The sequence below is a fragment of the Pyrus communis genome, chromosome 7, assembly GCF_041283825.1.
Source record: "Pyrus communis isolate YQ-2024b chromosome 7, ASM4128382v1, whole genome shotgun sequence".
NCBI lineage: Eukaryota > Viridiplantae > Streptophyta > Magnoliopsida > Rosales > Rosaceae > Pyrus > Pyrus communis.
This window is the reverse complement of record NC_142571.1, coordinates 25,613,260-25,635,530: the sequence shown is the minus strand read 5'-3', so window position 1 is coordinate 25,635,530 and position 22,271 is coordinate 25,613,260. Positions and strand designations below refer to the sequence as shown.

The 22,271-nt window shown below is 34.7% G+C and overlaps 2 protein-coding genes and 1 long non-coding RNA gene across 8 annotated transcripts; 2 read left to right on the top strand and 1 right to left on the bottom strand.

The window, feature by feature from the left end:
- Positions 1 to 5,830: 5,830 nt before the first annotated feature.
- LOC137733288 (uncharacterized) lies at positions 5,831 to 10,104 on the bottom strand. Of its 5 annotated transcripts, none has more exons than XR_015964125.1 (6): positions 9,428 to 10,104; positions 8,849 to 8,921; positions 7,372 to 7,671; positions 6,912 to 6,998; positions 6,575 to 6,698; positions 5,831 to 6,330 (listed from the first exon to the last, which is right to left on the bottom strand). XR_015964125.1 is itself a non-coding variant. In XM_088696691.1 (6 exons), exons 1-5 carry the CDS (start codon positions 9,612 to 9,614, stop codon positions 6,652 to 6,654), a joined length of 513 nt encoding a protein of 170 aa, XP_088552817.1. In that variant the 5' UTR covers positions 9,615 to 10,104; the 3' UTR covers positions 5,831 to 6,330; positions 6,575 to 6,651. The 5 variants fall into 5 exon arrangements, 1 of the variants encoding a protein (XP_088552817.1); XR_015964122.1 differs by having other exon boundaries at positions 7,372 to 7,490; positions 9,004 to 10,100; XR_015964124.1 differs by having other exon boundaries at positions 7,372 to 7,490; positions 9,792 to 10,100.
- Positions 10,105 to 12,523: 2,419 nt separating this feature from the next.
- Positions 12,524 to 17,807, top strand: LOC148695957 (uncharacterized). The gene is made up of 3 exons (XR_015964128.1): positions 12,524 to 13,084; positions 15,388 to 15,446; positions 17,482 to 17,807. It is a non-coding gene; the product is annotated as an uncharacterized LOC148695957 (long non-coding RNA).
- Positions 17,808 to 18,745: 938 nt separating this feature from the next.
- Positions 18,746 to 22,187, top strand: LOC137735391 (putative LRR receptor-like serine/threonine-protein kinase At3g47570). 2 transcript variants are annotated; one of them, XM_088696690.1, is made up of 3 exons: positions 19,891 to 20,031; positions 20,139 to 21,471; positions 21,588 to 22,187. In XM_088696690.1, exons 2-3 carry the CDS (start codon positions 20,190 to 20,192, stop codon positions 22,001 to 22,003), a joined length of 1,698 nt encoding a protein of 565 aa, XP_088552816.1. In that variant the 5' UTR covers positions 19,891 to 20,031; positions 20,139 to 20,189; the 3' UTR covers positions 22,004 to 22,187. The 2 variants fall into 2 exon arrangements, with proteins under 2 accessions (XP_068330915.2, XP_088552816.1); XM_068474814.2 differs by having other exon boundaries at positions 18,746 to 21,471.
- Positions 22,188 to 22,271: the final 84 nt, after the last annotated feature.

The following is a 22,271-nucleotide window of genomic DNA, read 5'->3' as shown; positions in this document are numbered from 1 at the left end:
CTAGGTTTTTATCACAAATGGTCCATGAGATTGATCAAACTCATCATTTTGGTCTCTCACTTTCAAAATTAATCATTGTCATCCCTGGCATTCACTATCCAGCATCAATTTGATCATTCCATTAAAATTCCGTCAACTATTCTGTTAGTTTGTATATGGGAACCACACATCAGATGAAATGATGACGTGTGAATTACACAAAATAAGGGTTTTTATAGCAAATGGTCTCTGACATTGATCAAATTTCTCATTTTGGTCTCTGTGTTTCAAAAATCAATAAATTTGGTCATTGACTTTCACTTTCGCACATCAACTTAGTCATTCAATTAAAATCTCATCAATATTTTTCATTTGTGTGTTGATGTGGTCCCACTAATGCAATCATATGGCTCCATGTGAATTAACTATATGGAACTATTTTTTTAAGAGTGAACCAACGAACAAGTATTCCGCGCTGACATTTTTCTCACATCCCACAAACCCAACTAGAAAAAAATTCAATCTAAATTCGATAAAATCAAATCCAAATTTAATTTAAATTTGAAGAAAATAACCGACTAGAGAGAGTGAAGAGTGAGTTCAGGAGGCCAAGTACTTTAATGGTGTCATGATTCCTTCCTTTTCTTTTTGAGCTTACCTGATAAAGACGATGATGACTTTTTCTTTTAGTTTTGGTTTTTAGTTTCTTATTTTACTTTTAGTTTTAAATTTTAAAACAATAGTTTCTTATAGTCAATCCACGTGGTGCCTTATGATTGGATTAGTGGGACAAAATATATTGACGAAACTTTAATGGAAGGATTAAATTGACATGTGGTATTGAAAGTTAGGGGACCAAATTTGTCAATTTTTGAAACTCAGGAACCAAAATCAAGAGTTGGATCAATATCAGAGACTATTTGCGATAAAAACCCTTATTTTGTGCAATCCACATGTCAACATTTCATTAGATTTGTGGGTCCTACATACAAACTAACAGAATAATTGACAAAATCTTAATGAAATGACCAAATTGATGTGTGGTAGTGAATGTCAGGGACAACACTGATTTTGAAAATGAGAAACTAAAATGATGAGTTTGATTAATCTCAGAAACCATTTATGATAAAAACCCATTTTAACTTGGTGTTCTTGCGCCTCGCCTTATGAGACATACAACGCTTGTTTGTAAGATCAGCTTTATGTTTGTTTGAAAATTTGGAATTATGTGGAATTATGTGTGATAAAATGTGAGAATACAATTTTGGAGAGGCTCCATCTCAGCTGCAATAATCTTAAACCTCGTGGAAATGTTTCTCTTGTTAATTCATTTGATCATTCTACTTCCTATATATTGTAACTTATTTGGAGAAGTTTCATGAGACCAGCAATTCTTTTTACATGTTCGATTTTTATTTTTGGCTTAAATCTATACGGTTAGTAGTAATACATTTTTCAGTTATGGCTTTTCAAAAGAGAAGTTTTATTGGATTTTATTTAAATTTCGAAACCATTTCCAGGAAATTTTGCAAGATTAGTCTCCAAGATGTGGGAGCATGCATATCCAGATTTGTCTGTAGGAAAATATGAATCAAATTCTTAGAGAAATTAATAATTATGTGGATGATATCGGTATAGTTTGACAAATCAAAGCTAAAAACCGTGTTGATTCAATTTTCTTTTTATTGACACAAGGCTGTGATGTCTATTAATTCCCAAGTCTTTGCGTCATCTAGCAGTGACATACGTTTGTTTGCCCTCACAGACTATCATTGGACTAGACTGGACTAACTATTAGTCTAGTCCCATGTTTGTTATCATGCGAGACTAGCATTAATGAGATTAGCCGAAAACAATTCCAGGGTACTTCTCGGTACCTCCGGGATGCTTCTTGCCCATCTCCTTTGCATGAAAACAATTCCAATGTCATAAAAGGCTCCATAGGCTATACTACCCCAAGTAGATTTATTTCTCCACCTCCTCAGTGTAAATGTATCATTTTGTAAGAAAACATCCGGGAAAAAAAAAAAAGTTATCAAATAGCATTTTTACAGTTGTGAAGTTATCAAATATCACTTTATAATAGTGATGTTCTCAAATAGCACTATTATCAATTAGGGAAGTAATTTTCGTACACCTGTATCAGTTTTCCACACATTTTTCTTTATTATGACCAACAAATTGAAAACAAGAAACATGATTAAATAGGAGTGTGCGTCTAACTAGAAACTGTGTGCATCCTTATCAACAATAACATCATGATTATTAAGGATTTATTTATTTCTTGTTAATGTCATGAGACGATTTAACAAGCGTATTTGCAACGTTGCATAATGCATTGCAATTTGCAAGAGTACTAACTATGAGAGTACTCATATGAAGGCAACTGCAAGAGAAACTTGCCAATGTACCATTTGCATGAACCTTCCTCTACGCTAGAAAAAACTAGCTAGCAAGTCTTTACGTTTTACATTTTTTTCCCAGGTGATGCTACACTTACCACGTTTTTCATATCATATTTGTTCTTCCCAATATGAACATTTAATAAATAATGTCTAAGTCACATTCTGCTACCTATGATAACTCTATCTTTTTTTTTTTTTTTTTTTTTTCGTTTTAGTTTTCTTTCATTACATCTGCAAGCTCAACATGGCTCTTTAAAGAGCTAATTAAGAAGACCAATGATATACTTACTACATTTTTCATACTATATTTGTATCACGTTGTTAATAGAACTACGACCCATTAATACATGTGGTCTCATCCTATTAAAGGGGTGATACAAATGTAATATGAAAAATGTAGTAAGAGTATATTTATATAGCATTTTTGAAGAATTATTGCAAGTGCCAAAGTTGTTGGTTGTGTTCCCCAAACCGTCAACCACGGCATGGAGAAATTTTTAGTTATGAGGGGAACACAAGTGGTACACCACGTGTTTTAATAGGAGTGATGAAAAATTTTATTTTTTAAGTTATAAACTTTTTAGCACACATATCCCACCATTTACATAGTGACACGCGGTGTACTACTCCGTGTACCGGTCACGCTGAAAATTTTCTCCACGGCATGCATGCAGAAACCAGCTGTGGAACCTAATTTGGACGCTAAAATTGGCTCCTTTCATTACGTCAACTTACTGTTACATAAATATCCAGAGTTTTATTTTGTAGCCTAGCTAAAATGGAGTTCTCAAGCATTCATATTAGCATTTGGTTTATTTTCATGAGATCAACTTTTTTTTTTTTTTTTTTTTAACATGTTTGAGATATATATATATATATTTTTAAATTTTTTTGGCTTAAATCTATATGGTTAGTAGTAATACATTTTTCGGTTATGGCTTTTCAAAAGAAAAACTTTATTTTCGGGATTTTATTTTAGATTTCAAATCTATTTTGTTAGATTTGTCTCCAAGGTGTGGGGGAGCAGGCATATTAAGATTTGTTTGTAGGAAAATATTAATCAAATTCTTAGAGAAATTTATGTGGATATCAGTATAGTTTGACAAATCAAAGCTAAAAACTACGTTGATCCAATTTTCTTTCTATTGAATAACAAGGCTGTGATGGCTATTAATTCCCAGGTCCTTGCGTCATCTAACAGTGACTTTCATCTCTTACTAATCTTTAAGAGGGTGTTTGTTTACACTCACTAATTATCACTGGGCTAGACTGAACTAACTGTTAGTCTAGTCTTGTGTTTGTTATTATGTAGGAGTAACGTTAATGAGATTAGCCAAAAAAAGTTCTGGGATGCTTCTTACCCATCTACTTTGCACGAAAGCAGTTCCAGAGTCATAAAAAGGCTCCATAGGCTATGCTCCACCAGGTAAATTTCCTTTTTCTTTTTTCTTTTTTGTATATATATATATATATATATATATATTATTTGTGCATGCACTATGTTTTTGTTTATATATCATGATTTTTGTGAAGTCGCACATGAGAACCTAGCTACTTTTTGTGGTTATAACTTAAAGAGTATGGAATGGGAAGTCAGGTGTCAACATATGTTTAACCATTGTGTTTATTTGGATTGGAAATCGATTTAATCCTAATTTTCCTTGATTTTCATATCTAAATATCCGAGAAAAAAAACCATTTAGTATTACGGTCAAATGATATTCCTTTTCACTTGTAAGTGAGAGATTTTCGATTCTCGCAAAAAATATCCAAGAAAGGATACTTAGTACTATGTACTAATGGTGTTACTCTGTACTAGTAAGTGAAATGTCTCAAATTCGAATATAAAAAAGTGACAAGTTCACAACCAAATTTATTTCTCCATCTCCTCAGTATAAATGTATCATTTTGTAAAAGAAATATCAGGAAAAAAGTTATCAAATAGCACTTCTATAGTTGTGAAGTTATCAAAGAGTACTTTTATAGTAGTGACTAGCAATAACGCCCATGCTACACAGTGGGTTTTGAAACTGTAATCACAATTTAACACTCATTTCCAAATAATTTAGCAATCAATCAAAGCAGTTGAATCCACATGCTAAAAATAAATCTTAGGTTGCGTTCATATTATATTGAATTTACATTAAGAGCAATACAATAAAAGAAAGAAGGTCCGCCCAGATTTCTAAAACTGTTCATATTCATAATTCTTTCAAGTTGCACCTAAATTGTAATAAATGTATCACTTTGTAAAAAAAATATCAGGAAAAAAGTTATCAAATTGCATTTCTATAGTTGTGAAGTAATCATATAGTACTTTTATAGTAGTGAGGCTTTTTATCTGAAATGGTCCATGAGATTTCCATAATACATCACTTTGGTTTCTGAGATTGAAAATTAATAGAAATAGTCCCTGAGATTGTCCACCATCCATTATTTTGATCATTCCGTTAAAAACTTTGTTAAGTGTCCCAAAGCTCTTGGCCGGAAGTTTGGACAATTTTCAAAGCTTCGTAACTCAATTGTTTCTTAACCAAATTCGACCCATAATATATCAAAATGAAGATAGGAAAATGTAGAACAAGATTATACCTATTTGGAAGGCCAATGGTTGCCGGAGATGGCCAGAAAATAGACAAAAAGGTGACTGGTCCGTGGAAAAACTGGAAAACTCGCCAGAAACTGGGTAAACTTTAAACGTTCATAACCTCTTCAATACTCAACGAAATCGAGTGATGCAAAAATGAAAATCATATTTCTCGACTAGACAAAGAGAATGGTACCTTTCTCAAAGGCTAATTAGTTGTGGGTTGGCTGAAAAATGGCTCGAAAGTGGCTGTCTTGGGCATCTAGTTAGCCACTTTCGAGCTGTTTTCCGACCAAACCATGACGAGTTATTTGTCAAGAAAGGTATCATTTTCTTTGTTTTTGAATCACTTGATTTCGTTGAGTATTGAAGAAGTTACGAACGTTTAAAGTTTACCCATTTTCTAGCGAGTTTTCCAGTTTTCCCGCCGACCAGTCACATTTCAGGCTATTTTCCCACCATTTCTGGCAACCATTGGGCTTCCAAATAGGTATAATCTTGTTCTACACTTTCCTATCTTCATTTTGATATATTATGGGTCGAATTTGGTTAAGAAACAATTGAGTTACGAAGCTTTGAAAATTGCCCAAACTTTCGGCCAAGAGCTCCAAGACACTAATGGATTTTTTAACGGGAGGACCAAAATAATGGATGCTGAACAATCTCAAGGACCCATTCTATTGATTTTCAATGCCAAGGACCAAAATGATGTGTTATGCAAATCTCATGGACCATTTTAGCTAAAAAGCCTAGTAGTGACTAGTAATAATGCCCGTGCTACACAGCTGGTTTTGAAACCGTAATCACAATTTAACACTCATTTCTAAATAATTTAGTAACCAATCAAAACAGCTGAATCTACATGCTAAGAATAAGTCTTAGATTGCGTTCATATTATACTGAATTTACATTAAGAGCAATACAATAAAAGAAAGAAGGTCCGCCCGGATTTCTAAAACCGTCCATCTTCATAATTCTTTCAATTTGCACCTAAAGTGTAACAAATTTAGACTGACAGCCTATGTTCAACAAATTCTGACCATCTTCAAACACAGAGAGGGAATCGGCATATCCCAAGGTTCATTGAAATTTACTATAAACACGGCTGAGCCGTTAGGGTGTAGAACATAGTGTGTACCCTCCGATATTTTAGTTGCAATTAGAAGCTGCTGCCCTTCGCACTCTTTGAATACTTAATGTTACCAAAAGCTGCTAAAGATGAGTTGATTGAAAGTGTGGCCTCACAATCTAATTTGTACTATTTTTCTTGGCATATATGTTGAGTCGGTCAAATTGGGGATCCAGTAATTGGTTCGACTTGATTGTACAATACCATCCCAGCACTAATGACACTACCATCTGAAAGATTGAAGAAATTATAATTTAGAACTTCACTGTAACCAATAGTTAACCACAGATACTTGACTGAAAGCATATCATAAAAGTGTTCAAATTCATTCGCAACTCACTTAGAAATGAAGGCTAAATATGCTGTGGATGTGGGTAAATGATAGATCAGAAACAAACAAAAGGTAACATGTAAAAGATGGCAATGTAATAAAGTAGTAAAGAGACTAAAAAGAAAAGGCGCGTGGAACAGTACTTGAGAATGCTGGGCACCAACACCAGCAACAGCACCATTTGGTCCTCTTCCAAACAATGGGTACATTTATCTAGCCATCAGACATAATTTGATTTTGCAGTAGAATTGATGATGTGTCTATTGCCTGCAATAAACACCGGAACAGAATCCTTTAATGAAAAATAGACCAACTGATCTAGAAAGATGATCAGAATCTTTCAGTTAGCATTTACATGGAAATAGTTTCTGAGAATCCCAAAGAATCTTTAGCGCCAAGACATCAACCACTGAATATAACATTAAAACTCCAATATAAAAGTTTTCCATAGATTATAACAAAAAGAAAATAATCTCAAACCTGCATTGAGAAGATAAAGGTCATAGCCTCTAGAATAGGTCTCAAACCATAGCAAGCAACACCAACCCCAATTCCAGTAAACCCAGCCTGCAAAACATTTTCCATATAAATGAGGTCAGTCAGCTACTATGAACTTCTTTGTATCTTACTGCAAATTCTTACATCTATTCAAATTTTAATATTCACTGGAAAAATTAAAGTTAAAGTCCTTACATAAGAATCTGAACTGAGGTCTAGCTCATTGAATCACCATACAATGCATTAAATTCAAAGTTACAATTGAAACAAATACGAATCGAAAACTCTGTATTGGCAACACAAATAGCTCAAATTGATCATTTACGAACATTGACCATAAACTGACACACTAATTTACAATAAGGTAACCAAATGATTGATGAAAACAAAGAACATTGAATTGAATTACACAAAGAAATGCACAAATCGAAGCAGAGGATACCATCTGAATCTTTGTTGTCATCGGAGAGAGGGAAATCAAGCCAAGCCTCAGGATGCATAAAGATATTCCTGACGAATGGGAGAACTTGCTGGGTCACATCGAGATCACTGCGGCTCACCCTGAAAGAAACAAAAAACTGATTGAAGGATGAAATAAAATTACAAAAAATGAAAGCACAAAACTTGATTTCTGAAAACAAAAAACTGGGTTGTGATAAAAAAGATCGAGAGAGTAAGATCATTGCGGGTTTGAATTCCTCTCCCAGTAGTTTTAAGTAAATTAGTGTAATTTTTCGATCTTCTGTCAAAAGCAAAAGAAATTAGCATTAATCCCATAAAATATTAAGAGTTTTTTAAACACCATAGAAAGCAAAGGTTAGAACTCAACCCACTTCTAGATTAGTAAGAATAAGAAAGGTTAAGCTTCATCTAGAGAGAGAAACACAAAGATCAAAAACATCAAGCTATTTTTGAAACAAAAGATTAAAACTTTAGGCATTTACTTCTGAAACAAAATAAATGAACAAAACCATCAGCATTAAGGAATGATTAGAGTTGATGGGTGCAATATGGAATATAAGTTTCTGGAGAGAGAAACAACCAAACTTCACACTTGATCATATTTTTTAGAGAGAGAGAGTTGGAAGTACTTTTCAACAGCGGAGAGAACAAATTCAGTCTTGGGCATAAAAAGAAAAAATAGAAGCTTCACAGCACAATAACTAACCACAATCCTCTGTTTTTCTAAGTGCAAATAGAAAAACGGAATCAAAGTATTCAACCCAAAATCTTCACATTAGCTCAGGAACTATATTGTTTCAGAGCTTTCCAATTTCCCAGCACGAAACCACAATTGAAAATCACGGAAAGAATGAAAAACCAGAACAACAAAATCTGCTGCAAGATAATCGAAACATTTTAAGGAATTCTTCTTCTGAACCTTATATATTTTCCACCATAAATACGAATGGATCATGCATGTGGAAATCACACTTGCATGGCAATGGCAAGCATGATATAAATGGGCAAAAAAAGAGATGACACTGCCCGCAATGCAGATTGCCTTCGACTTGTTTTAGTAATGATTTTGATCAAGCCGGATGCTTATCTCGGCTAGAAAAATAAAATTTTCAAGATGTAAAATTCGGAACCACCAATAAAAATCATGAACGAAAGCACTTTAATTCTCGAAAACAACGTTAAGCGGCAGTACAAACACAGCGTAGCACCAGTAATGATCTATTTAATGTATCTTGTCCCGTTCATCGTTCATGGATTAGGCACCTCAACAATCATAATTAACCCATACATACATACATACATATATATATATATATATATATATCATCAAAGATAACTTCTCAACCAATACAAAGAACTCAGTAGGTGCTGATGAATGAAATAACTCAGAATTTTTTGTACATTAAGTTTTTCATAGAACCAAATTAAACCAACATGCTTAAAAAAACAATTGATACCTGTAAGGTCGGAGACTGCTTTCAACACGTTTTTCTTTTCTTTGTCCTGATGTAAATCCAATTTCAGCACCACCTTCAGCAGAATGAAAACAATTTTCAATTAACAAATTGTTTTGAGAGAGAAAATGAAAATTCATTAATTCAAATGCCAATACCGATTTCTGGGTTTAGGGTTCTCTGTTACCCTTGCAACTGAAAGCCTAAAATCCCAGAAAAATGAGCAAGAAGCTTAAGCAGAAAAAAAATCATATTTTCAACAACCAAAACCCAATATCGATTTAATTACATACAAAAGAAAAACCTAAACACAAAGTCACTAATTAATGAACTAAAAACCCACAAAAAATTCCAAAAAAATAAAGGCAACTGACCTTAAAGCAAAGAACAAATACAGAACAGAGAGAAGAATCCCCAAAATGAGAGAAAATGAAACAAATAAGGGAATAAATAGAGAAACAACCATCCCCCAAAACCTGACCTAACAGTACTAAAAAATTCGAAAATAATTCATAGCCTTTTAATCACCACAACCATATAAAAAAGGCAGAAATGATGACAATCTCTATTCATGACCCCTACCCCTCAATTCCCGACGGCCCCTATGGTTTTCTCTGACCATCCCCCATCTCCCACTTGTGAAATCCATCTGCAGCAATGGCGCTGAGACCCCTACCCCTCCCCCTCGCTCTCTTTCCATCGCGATCTGTCTCCGTCTCTCTCTCTCTCTCTCTCTCTCTCTCTCTCTCTCTCTCTCCGAAACCCTCATCGAATGACAACAAAGGCAGACCTACCCCTAATTCGCTCAAAACCGAGAGGACAAAATTACCCTTCCCAATTCGCTCAAAACTACTGACCGTGTGCGTAGGTATCGATTTTCAAGGGAATGATTTCATAGCTTTGGTTTATGAATTCATGACGAATGGAAATCTAGAAGAGTGGCTACATTTTTCAGCTCATAGACTGCCTGGGGCACCCATTGTGTAGGAGCATTTGATCCTTATTCAGAGGGTAAACATTGCCATCGACATAGCTAATGCTCTGAATTATTTGTACCACCACTCTCATATGCCAATAGTTCATTGCGATTTGAAACCCAGCAACGTTCTCTTGGAAGGCGACATGACTGCCCGTGTTGCTGATTTTGGTTTAGCAAGGTACCTCCCAGATGCTTCGTGTTCACTTCCTTCACACAGAAGCACTGCCAATGTCATAAATGGCTCCATAGGCTATATCGCCCCAGGTAAGGTGCATTATTGCTTCAACCTCTTAATGACATGTAAAGAAAATTAATTTTTGTCATTTATTTCAGATTCTTTGTTAGGAATTGCATTTTGCTTAAATTTTGTGAGCTTAAAAAAAGATCGGGACTCTTTCTGATTTTAAATTATTTACACAGTTCCAAAACACTGTGTGTTAAACAGTGGAATTTTGATTCAGCTTGTAGTAATTGCCGTACGAGTTTACACTTTTGTGTGGAATTGGTGCAACTTTTGGGGTTTGTGCGATGTTATTTTGATTAGTTGTTGCCTAAAATTTGGTTCTTTTGATTTGGGTTTGGTTAATTGAATAAAATTGTGGTTTATGATATTCAATCAATGGAAAATGTGACTTTCACAAGCTCCATGCCTCTGTCAATTATAGAGATCTCAATATGTATCTAAAATTTGCTTAAGACACTGGTGGAAAAATGTATTTAACATTTTATGTTCATATGCATAGGCTCGACTTCTAAAAACGTATCCTGCAAAGCTATGCTTCACAAGTTTACGATGCCTGTCAAGTGCAGCACATACATTTTTGTTGAAGAATTGTTTTCGATAAGGATAATACTATCACTGCACCTTATTCCTTGACACCTTGGCCTTCTTGAGTCTTTGTTGGAGCATTGCAAATCAGTTTTCCGACTCGATATCTTGGTGTTCAGTAATTCGGCTGGTAATTTTGACATAATCCATTTGAAAAATTTAGGGCCTGTTTGGTATCCTATTTAAAAATTGTTATCATTTCTCAAAACATTTCTTAAAAACATTTTTTGAAAACAATTTTCTTTAAGACTCAAAAACTTGATTGGTTTGCGATTTAAAATTTTTAAATCTTACGACTTAAACTAGACAAAGAGATCTAAAAAGAGCGGGTCGCAGGAGAGGGAGAAAGAGGAGAGAAGAGGAAAGAAAGTAAGAGATGATTGAAGGAAAGAGAAAGAAGAGAGATGATCGGACGAGATAGAAAGGAAGAGGAGTGAGAGAAAGTACTGAGAGAATGAAGAGAGTAGATTGGATGAGAGACGAAAAAGGTAAAAAAAAAAAGAGAAGAGAGAAAGAAGAAAAGAGAGATAGATTTGGAGTAAGGGGGGAGAAAGGAGTTAGTTTAAGTTTAAAAACTCTAAAAACTCACTTTTTATGTTTTTAGAGAATAGATTATATTTTTTTAATTAGTCTTGAGTTCAGTTTTTTAAAATAGTTTTATCAAACAAGTTTTTAAAGGCTAAAACTTGAAAATTGTTTTTGAATTTAAAAAATTGGATTAAAGTAGAGTACCAAACAAACTCTTAGTTGTTTTTGTTGTTGGTTATATTTATTTGTCAAAGTAATGATTTTGGTTTCATGGTCAGGGCTTTATGAGTATGATCATGATGCGTCAAAAGCTAGGGAGCTTGAAGTGGCAATTAGAATTAAAGTGATAATGCATAGTAAGTGTTTGGTTTTTGTTTTTGTTTTTTTTTTTTTTAATTTCTGCGGCAAAGTTTTTGAATTTCTCATTTTTCAGATACCACATTCCATTTGAAAAAGTAGGTTGGTTAAATACAGGTTTTTCGTAGGAACTGTTGAACTTATGTAGTATTGATGTAGGTATTTTTGTCTTATGTAATAGGAGTGAAGAAACCAGCTGGATTAATCATCATCTTATTTTGATCAAATTTTGCAGTATAAATCACGATCGCATATTTTTGGTTGTATAATTTGTAATTACTTACTAGATTTTTTTAATTGAAAACTACTCATTATATTTGGATTAATCATCATGACATTGGAATTCAAGTTTTTGTTTGTATCAGTGTATGCTATTGCTAATCACCAAATTAATTACGTTTGTTGAAATTTTTGGAATAATTATTTTTTAATTACTTAAACCTCACCGAGAGAAAATTTTAGGGCGTTGTGCACAGGTAATTGAAGCTACTGCAACGTTTTATCATTGACATGGTTGGAATGTGTAGAAATTTAACGGTGAGGGAGTAAATTTCTAATTAAAATAGTTCGAGTGACAGTGATCATAAAGTTCAGTGGCAAATTGATAAAGTAGTCTTACTAAATTAATCATCTACTTAGAGATACATTAACAAACATCTGCATGCACATTTATTCCTAATATTGTGGACACTGTATAATGATTGCCTACGATATTGTTGTTTACCAACTTGCATTCCAAATTTGAAAGATCATCTTTTACCATATGCTGCACTTTTACTAAGAATGTAGCGTTTATTGTGATTAATTGTTCAGTTTACATATTTTTTGTGGTGCACCATATGGTGATGCATAAGCTTTAGAGGTCCTCTGGATTCTGGTGGTTGCAAATTTGCAATGATCAAGAAACATGGGACACGATACTAGAAAATGTGTTTGTAGATTCAAAAGTAAACTGTTGTTAACGTTATTATAGTAGAATTTCATTTGATTTTGATGTTGGGATTCGATGAATCATGATCGGGTTATGATTAATGCTAATTAATGATATGAATCAAATGCTTGCAATGTGTAATTTGATTGGATTAAAGGAGTTTGGGCTTTTTCTCTAATGAAAGTTATAAAACAAATTGTAATTTTAGGTACTTCACAAGTCAGAGGCCAAGTCTTAAAAATATCTTTCATAATGTTTTCAGATAAATGTTTTCAATTTTTGCAGTGGGATACTGAGATTTGAACCAGTCTAGGGTAAACAAGATCGATAACATTGCACAAGACTGGAACTTGCATAGTAGTTTAATGTTCAGTTCGTGGAGCGAGTAATTTGTTATCGATACAATTGGTTTCTCTCTACATGCATATATCCCAAGAGATAAATTCAGGCAATGCATGTTCGATTTTAGTTGTTTTTAAAGTTAATCGTCCACTGCTTCTTCTTTGATTCATGTTTGTTTCTCTCAACCAAAAACTAGAACCTTGCTTCTCCAACTGTCTCTCGCAGTAGAACTACATCTACCACGAAGCAGGCTCTTCGAGCTTCAGTCTGGGGGTAAGCTTCTCTCAGAATTTTGAGAAATGAAGATTCTCTTTTTTTTTTTTTTTTTTTTTGTCTGTTGTGGAGACCTAATCTGAATTGTGTGCTCTGGTCGATCTTGGATAATTCCCTTAGAATTTAGGGAATTAAATTGTCCCAATTATGGTGGTTTTTTTTTTTATGTTTTTTTGGGTGTTAGATTTGTTTGAATGTTTTGTTTTATTATTGGATTTTTGGAATTTTAACTAAACTCAAGTTATAGATCATGCCATGATGATAACAAAAAGGATTAGTAGATTTGTGTATGCGATGAGTTTTAGTGAAAATTATACCATTGCAGTGAGTGGATTTTCGGACTTTGGTTTTCGCACTAAAAGGATTAAAAACTACACTGTCCGATTCAATTATGAGTTTAATAAAGGTTAAAGTGAAAGTTTAATTAAAAGAAATTATCCCTTAAAACCCCCCTATTCTCATCAATTAGTTCTAGATTTTACACATCAATGGCTTTCTTTATCATTTTTTCTTAATGGGTTATCGATTCCTGTTTTCAGCTTTCCCTGCTCGAGTCCCCAGGCAAAATCCATTTTCCATTCTTCCTTGGTTTTTTCTTCTCAGCATTTAACAGTACTATTCTCTTTTTGTTTGGGTGAAATTCTGTAAATTTGTATTTTTTATCAAATTTGATTCTTAATTGTGGAAATGGGGTCGAATTTATTTTGGTATTAATTTTGCGCACAAAGATTGAAGGGTTTGTTTTTATGCTTTCAAGCTTGGTTATTGAGAGGTTGTTGGTCAGGGAATTTATTTTAGTTCCTATTCCCTTGGCCGTTTGCAAAGCAAAACACAGACGATTCATGTATTATTTAAGTTTTTATTAGTTTTTGTGTTGGGTTGCGCATGCTTTCGAAAATATAAGAATTTGTGCGTTTGTGGATATGAAAATCAGGGCTGCAGACCCTCATCCTTGACATTTTAGTTTCTCGTTTTGCTTCTCCCTGGGATTTTGTGGAACCAAATTTGTAATTTCTGTGTATTCTGAAAGTTGAATATATGGGAATCAATCAGTTCTTCATTTTTCGTGTATATGGAGAATGCTGTTCTCTGCACTTTTATGGTTTTGGGTAGTATGCTAGTATTGCATTTTTTTTTTATAGAACTTATGGTTTTTTTTTCTTCCAGTTTTTATAACAAAAGTGAAGTCTACACTATGTTTGGATGAAGGAAATAAACTTGAAATTTAGGTAAAAATCAGAATTTATAAATTGACATATACCAATTCCTTTATTTGGATTCATAAACATAGAAATTTAGAATTTCTGCATGGAAAAAAACTTGGGATTTGAGACCTCCAATTCCTAAGTTTAAATTCCATGTAAATAGGTGTCATTTCCCATTTTCTATGATTTAGAGTTTAAAAATAACAAATTCTGTATTCAATTCCATTATTCTTTTAGGTTTACCAAACAAGAAAATTCACAAATTCTAGAAAATAAAATCTCGTTATTTCAATTTCAGTCATTTTAAAATTCCTTAGTAATCTTAAATTTCTTCACTCAAACATAGTTTTGGGATTTTGTGGAACCAAATTTGTAATTTCTGTGTATTATGAAAGTTGAATACGCGGGAATCAATCAGTTCTTCATTTTTCGTGTATATGGAGAATGCTGTTTTCTGCACTTTTAGGGTTTTGGGTAGTATGCTAGTATTGCCTTTTTATTTTTATTTTTTTTCATAGAGCTTATGGTTTTTTTTTTCTTTCAGTTTTTATAACAAGAGTGAACTCTAAGGGTTAAAATTTTCGGAGTTTTAGTACTTGGTGAGAGTTTGGTTTTGAATTTCTAGGTTTAAAGCGGATCGATTTTTATATTGAGTTTTTTAATATCGGGAAGAAATAAAAACTAATTTTGCCTTTTTCGATTATTTCATCAGTACTAGCTTGCTGTATTTATTATTCTGTAGGTGTAAATATAGTTCCCTACGCAAGCTAGCTTATTTTTCAACTTTTTAACTGATGTGTGACTTCTAACTGTAATTTTTCATATTTCTTCTTTTATATTCTGATTATTGAATTTGAAATCACTTAATGAAATGAAATTGCCAAACCATATTAGAGTGTAATTTTACGCGTTCCATTTGAGTTTACAAGCAACATTTGCATTCACATGTATCTTTTGTTCAATGCCTATCACCAGTTTGATAAAATATGTCAGAGAAACACGCACGGTTTTCTCGGTTCTTTGTTCTTTGTTTTTAGATGTTTCTGGATTTAGAATTTTATGGTTGAAATGCCTCTGCGCATTGGGTCTAAATTGCAGGTGAGAAAACAGAGAGCCAGCAAACCTTCGTAGAGAGGAGGCATGAGTTTCCTACGATGGTAAGTCTATTCCTTCATTTGGGTAAAGCATATTCATTGTGGTGTATTTGGCAAAACTCAAGACCCCTTTATGCATCTTTTGTTTTGATTGGTTTGTTGGATGTCAGCATGTGGGACACTTGAGTTTGAGTACCTTTGTCTGTTCCGATATGATTTCACTTAGACAGTGCAATTGGAGATCCTACTTTAGACTAAAGTAATGTCCTCAAATAGCACTATTCCAGTAACAAATCAACAATATCAATTATGGAAGTGATTTTCACACTCTTATTAGCTTCTCACACATTCTTTATTATTATAACAACAAATTAAATAAATTAAACGTAAACAAGGGACATAATTAAACAAGATTGTGCGTGAGACTAAGGGCCAGTTTGGGATTGCTGTGTTTTAAAAAAAAAAAATGCTTATGTTGTGCTTTAAGAATAATCAGCTTTAAAATAAAGCAGATGAGCGTTTAGTTAACTATATTTTAAAAGTGATGTGAGTAAGAAAAGTAGTGTAAAAGCGTCGGTAAATTTTAATGTAAAAGTAATATAATTATATACAATGACAAAATGGATATAGTAGTAGGAATGGGGAGACAATGGTGGTAATAGAGGTAGTGGTGGTGGTTGCAATGGTGGTGATGGTAGTAGGAATGATGGTGGTGTTAATAGCAGGATGTGGTGATTGGGGTGTAAAGGTAATAATGGTGCTAATGGCGGTGGTGGCAGTTGTGGTTGTAACGGCAGTGGTTATAGTGGAGGTATGGTGGTGGTGCTAATAGTGGGATGTGGTGGTTGGGGTGTGGAGGTAATAATGGTGCTAGGGACGGTGGTAGTGCTAGTGGTGGCAGTGATGGCGGCAGCAATGATGGTAGTGACAATGGCGGTAATGGCGGTTATGGTTGTGGCGGTAGTGGTGGTTGTGGCGGTTATGGTTGTGGTGGTGGTAATGATGTTGATAGTGTAAGGTTAGTGTTTGTAATGGTAGGTCATAACAGTCACTTTATTCTCTAAGGGATAAAATATGTGTGGAAGGCAAATAATGTCATTTTAAAAATATTAATGAAGACATTACAACAATTGAAATATGTATTAAAGGCTTAACTCTGCATATTATTAAAATAACTTTTAAAAGCAACCTACAAGCTATTTTTAAAAGTTGTTTGGAGCCATTATTTTTAACATAAGCAGCATATTTCACTTTTACCAAACACTTTTTTTATTGCTTAACTTTAAAGTGAAGTAGTTTTTTTTCAGGGGTCACTCTTTCAAACCTTCTAACCTCTTGTACATTTTCTCGTCTCCTTAATGAATATTATACTTTCATAAAAAATGAAAGACAGAGAGTATTTGCTACGTCACAGATGCATCGCAATTTGCAAGAGTAATAATTGTGAGAGTAGAAAACAAGCCAATTTACCATTTGCATTACGGTAGAAAACTAGCTAACCTTCCACTAAGGTAGAAAACTAGCTAAGTGCAAAACTAGCTAACATTCCACTTAGGTAGAAAACTAGCTAAGTGCAAAACTAGCTAACATTCCACTAAGTCACTTTCTGCTTTCTATGATAGTTCTCTATGTTTTATTTTTTTTAAGTCACTAGAGAAATTTTTTTGATTGGTTTGTTGGATGTCAGCATGTGGGACACTTGAGTTTGAGTACCTTTGTCTGTTCCGATATGATAATGCGATGTTAATTTAGGCTATAATGATGAATCTTTGTGTTTAAGATTTTTTTTTTTTATGACATATTGTGATGCATTAGCCATGATTTCATCTGGGCAATTAGGAAATATCAAAAAGTATCCCTTCTGCTAAGGATAATACACTCTTGCAGGAACTAGACATCCCAATATTTTGCAATCTGATTACAAATTATCTACCAAAAGTACATACCGCTATCAATTGTATGATATTTTTAGATTGTTAGTGGCTTTGTTCTATTTTATATATTGACGTACAACATTAAAATCCCGATCATGGTCAACTAAAAAGTATTAAACGTGTTATGAATAGAAACGCATTCTAACATGGATTTCTTTTTACAGTGGAATTATCTACAGAAAAGTTCTCAAAGGTGGTTACAGTGGAGACCAATATTCAAAACACAGTGAACAAGTCTTTACAAGCTAATCCCACCGGTAATAGGAACCACATCCTTTGTCTCTCTGCTTACATGCTTTTTAACATGGAGAGAAATTTAATCTGTATTTCAAAATTAGTGGTTCTTGATGTTCAACCGTAGGGAAATGGTTCTTAAAATTGTATTTTGGAATTAGTGATCTTCATTCAGAACAAAAGGACTAATTTCCTTCCTACATTCCACATGTATGTAAATAGTATCGCTATTATATATATATATACAATTCTTATATGTTCTAATTTCTATACAATGTTGAAACTCACAGCATAAGAGACCTCTGTTTTCTATATTGATATATTTCCTAAATATTTTAAAGACCCGCAGCAACGCCTTAGCACTATTTCTAGGCTTACCTACTTTGTGCTTTTTAAAAACCAATACAGTAGAAAACTAGCTAGCAGATCTCTACGTTTTACTTTCTGCTTTTTATGATAATTCTAATGTAAAACGTCAATGTCTTATTTTTTCATCAAGAACCAACGTGTAAGTTACTTGAGTAGTGCAACACTTATCACATATTTGTATTATTATTTCTACCGCTTTTCTAATAGAGGTTTGTATTATTTTGGAAAGGCTCCATCTCAGCTGCAATAATCTTAAACCTCTTGGAAAGGTTTCTCTTGTTAATGCATTTGATAATTCTAACTTCTTTTTGTAACTTAATTGGAGAAGTTTCATGAGATCGACATTTTTTTTTACATGTTCGGTAATTTTTTTTTTTTGGCTTAAACCTATATGGTTAGTAGTAATACATTTTTCAGTCATGGCTTTTCGAAGGAATTTTATTTTTGAGATTTAATTTAGATTTCGAATTCATTTGCAAGAAATTTTGCTAGATTAGTCTCCAAGGTGTGGGAGCAGGCATATCCAGATTCGTCTGTAGGAAAATATGAATCAAATTCTTAGAGAAATTATGTGGATATCGGTATAGTTTTGACAAATCAAAGCTAAAAACCGCGTTGATCCAATTTTCTTTCTGCTGACTAACAAGGCTGTGATGTCTATTAATTCCCTAGTCTTAATCTAACAGTGACGGGCATTTGTTTGCTCTCACAGACTATCAAAGCTGTTTGTCGTGTTCCCTAGTCTTAATCTACCAGTTGTGCAACCCAATTCGGACCCTGAAATTGACTCCATTCTTTGCGTCAACTGACAGTTATATAAACATCCAGAGCTTCATTTTGCAGCCTAGCTAAAATGGAGTTCTCAAGTATTCATATTAACATTTGGTTTATTTTCATGCAACCGCTCTTTCTTCTCTTTCTTTTTAGCTCTGCCTCCTCCTCCCGTTTAGCGGGAAATGAGGTGGATAGGCTTTCCTTGCTTGCCTTCAAAGCTGAAATCATGACCGATACCTTGGGCATCCTTAGCTCTTGGAATGAATCCCTCCACTTCTGTCATTGGCCAGGCATTACTTGTGGCCGCAGACACCAGAGGGTTACAGTGCTCGACCTCCAATCAAGCAGGCTGGCAGGCCACCTATCTCCCCACATCGGAAACTTGAGCTTTCTGAGGATTTTACGCCTCCAAAACAATAGCTTCAGCCACACCATCCCTCCAGAAATTGGTCGTTTGTTCCGCTTGGAAAGATTAATCCTTTATAACAACTCCTTCGGTGGTCATATCCCATTCAACATATCACGTTGCTGTAACCTCCAATACCTGCGCTTATATGGCAACACTCTTAGTGGCGAACCTCCAACTGAAATTGCCTCATTGTCCAAGCTTCAGGAACTTGATTTTGGCAGGAACAATTTTTATGGGAAAATCCCACCTTCTTTCGGGAATCTTTCTTCTCTTCAGGTGCTATCTGCATCTGGAAATAATCTGCATGGAGGTATTCCAAATAGCCTTGGCCAGTTGAGAAGCTTAGTGTTTTTTTCTTTGGGTGAAAATTATTTGAATGGTACCATCCCTCCCTTCATATACAACCTCTCGTCAATTAAAGTCATTTATATACCTCAAAACAACCTTCATGGAACTCTTCCTCCTGGCTTGGGCCACACTATATTTCCACACCTCGAAATCTTTGTTTTCCATGCCAACCAATTCACTGGACCAGTACCAGCTTCAATCTCCAATGCCTCAAACCTTTTACTATTTTCTATTGCAGGCAATAAGTTTACTGGAAAAGTGCCTAGTCTGGCACGCCTGTCAAATTTGAATTGGCTTGATCTTCAAGAGAACAATCTTGGAAATAATGAGGAAGGTGGCTTGGATTTCGTATCTTCTCTACTTAATTGCACCAATTTAGAAGTTTTATCTGTCGGCGTTAATAATTTTGGCGGAGTGCTGCCTGAATCTATCAGCAATCTCTCAACAAAGCTCAGGTCAATAAATTTTCTTGACAATCAAATACGCGGAAACATTCCCATCGGGGTTGGAAATCTTATCAACGTGGAGAGACTAGGCTTTTCTGCAAATTTATTGGCAGGCACTATACCGAGTTCAATAGGTAAACTGAATAAGCTTTATGAGCTATTTCTAAATTCGAATGAATTGTCAGGTAGTGTTCCATCATCTCTAGGAAATCTTACTTCATTAAGCACTTTGCTTCTCCAGTCAAACCAGTTACAAGGCAACATACCACAAAGTCTCGGAGGCTGCAGGTTTATGTTATATTTGGATCTTTCCCACAACAATCTTAGCGGTCCAATTCCAAAACAAGTTGTCAATTTACTTGTTGAGTTGGATCTATCTAGAAACAAACTTACTGAATCCATTCCCATGGAAGTAGGTAACTTACAGCATCTTGTTTTCTTGGATGTTTCTGAAAACAAGTTATCTAGTGAGATTCCACAAAGCTTAGGGAGTTGCACAAGTTTAAGAAGTCTGTATCTAAGTGGGAACTCATTGCAGGGGACAATTCCTAAATCCTTGAGCTCTTTGAGAGGAATTGAAGAATGTGACCTCTCTCACAACAACTTGTCTGGCATTATTCCCAACTACTTGGAGAGTTTCCCCTTCTTGCAGAATTTGAATCTTTCATTTAACGATTTTGAAGGTGCAGTACCAATCCAAGGAGTTTTCAAGAATGCAAGTGCGGTATCTGTTGTGGGAAACACACGGCTTTGTGGAGGTATACCTCACTTAAGATTGCCTAAGTGCATCTCCACTCAGGCTAAGCGAGGGTTATCTCCTAAGCTGAACTTAATTATCTCAGTTTCCTGTGGGGTTGTCGGCTTGGTCTTAGTGTTGTTACTTGCGCTTCTTTATCGATCAAGAAAAGCTAGAGCGCTTAAGTCAACTTCAGGATCATCACTGGGGGTTTCACTCTTGAAACTGTCCTATGGAGATCTCCTCAAAGCAACTGATGGGTTCTCTGCTTCAAATCTGATTGGTGCTGGAAGTTTCGGGTCGGTGTACAAGGGAATTCTCAACCAGCATGAAGAAAGAAATGTTGCTGTGAAAGTACTCAATCTTCAAACTTCAAGAGCTTCTAGAAGTTTCATATCTGAATGTGAAACCTTGAAAAGCATTAGGCATCGAAATCTTGTCAAGCTACTGACTGCTTGTTCAAGCATTGATTTTCAAGGAAACGATTTCAAAGCTCTGGTGTATGAGTTCATGGTAAATGGAAGCCTAGATGAGTGGTTGCACATATCAGCTGAAGGAGTAGATAGGCCGACCAATCTGCCGAAGAATCTGAATCTCACTCAAAGAGTTAACATTGCCATTGATGTAGCGTGTGCTCTGGATTATTTGCACAACTGCTCCCACATGCCAAAAGTTCATTGTGATATAAAGCCCAACAACATTTTATTAAACAGTGACATGACTGCTTGTGTTGGTGATTTTGGCTTAGCAAGGTACCTCCGGGATGCTTCTTGCCCATCTCCTTTGCACGATAGCAGTTCTAATGTCATAAAAGGCACCATAGGCTATACTCCCCCAGGTAAATTTTCTTTTGTATGTATTTTATTTGTGCTTGCACTATGGTTTGTATATAGCAAGAGATTTTTGAAGTCACACATAAGAACAAAGCTACGTTTTTGTGCATATAACTTAAAGAGTATGGAATGGGAGGCGAGGTGTCAACATATGGCGACGTGTATAGCTACGGAATACTGTTGTTAGAGATGTTAACTGGCAAGAGGCCGACAGATGACATGTTTAACGGTGGTATGGACTTGCACAATTTTGTTATGATGGCCCTACCAGAACATGTGAGAGAAATATGTGATCCACTACTCGTTCAAATAGTTGAAAGCAGCAGCAGTACTAATCCCAGAAGTAATAGGGGGAATCATGCCCAAAATGATCAAAGAAAAAGGGTTGTGGAGTGCTTGACTTCCATTGCAAGAGTTGGAGTTGCTTGTTCTGTAGCAATGCCGAGAGAGCGAAAAGACATGAGCAATGTGGTAGCTGAATTGAGTCTAATAAGGGATGTGCTAACTGGAACTAGGACGCCTAGAGAGTGTCCGTGATGACGATCCAAGTAGTGAGTAATAATACCCTGTTATCATTAAATAAAATCCCATGACAATGCTTGAACTTTGCATGGTGATCTTCTGAATGATGACGAGGTGGATTTTCCTGTTTTGCAATTTCATTTTGTATGTTTTGTAAATGATCTTAATTTGTAAGATCATCTTTATGTTTGCTTGGAAATTTGGAATTTGTCAGTCTAAGATTGATCAAACTTATGTTTGCTTGTAAATGATCTTAATCGGGTTTTTATCACAAATGATTCCT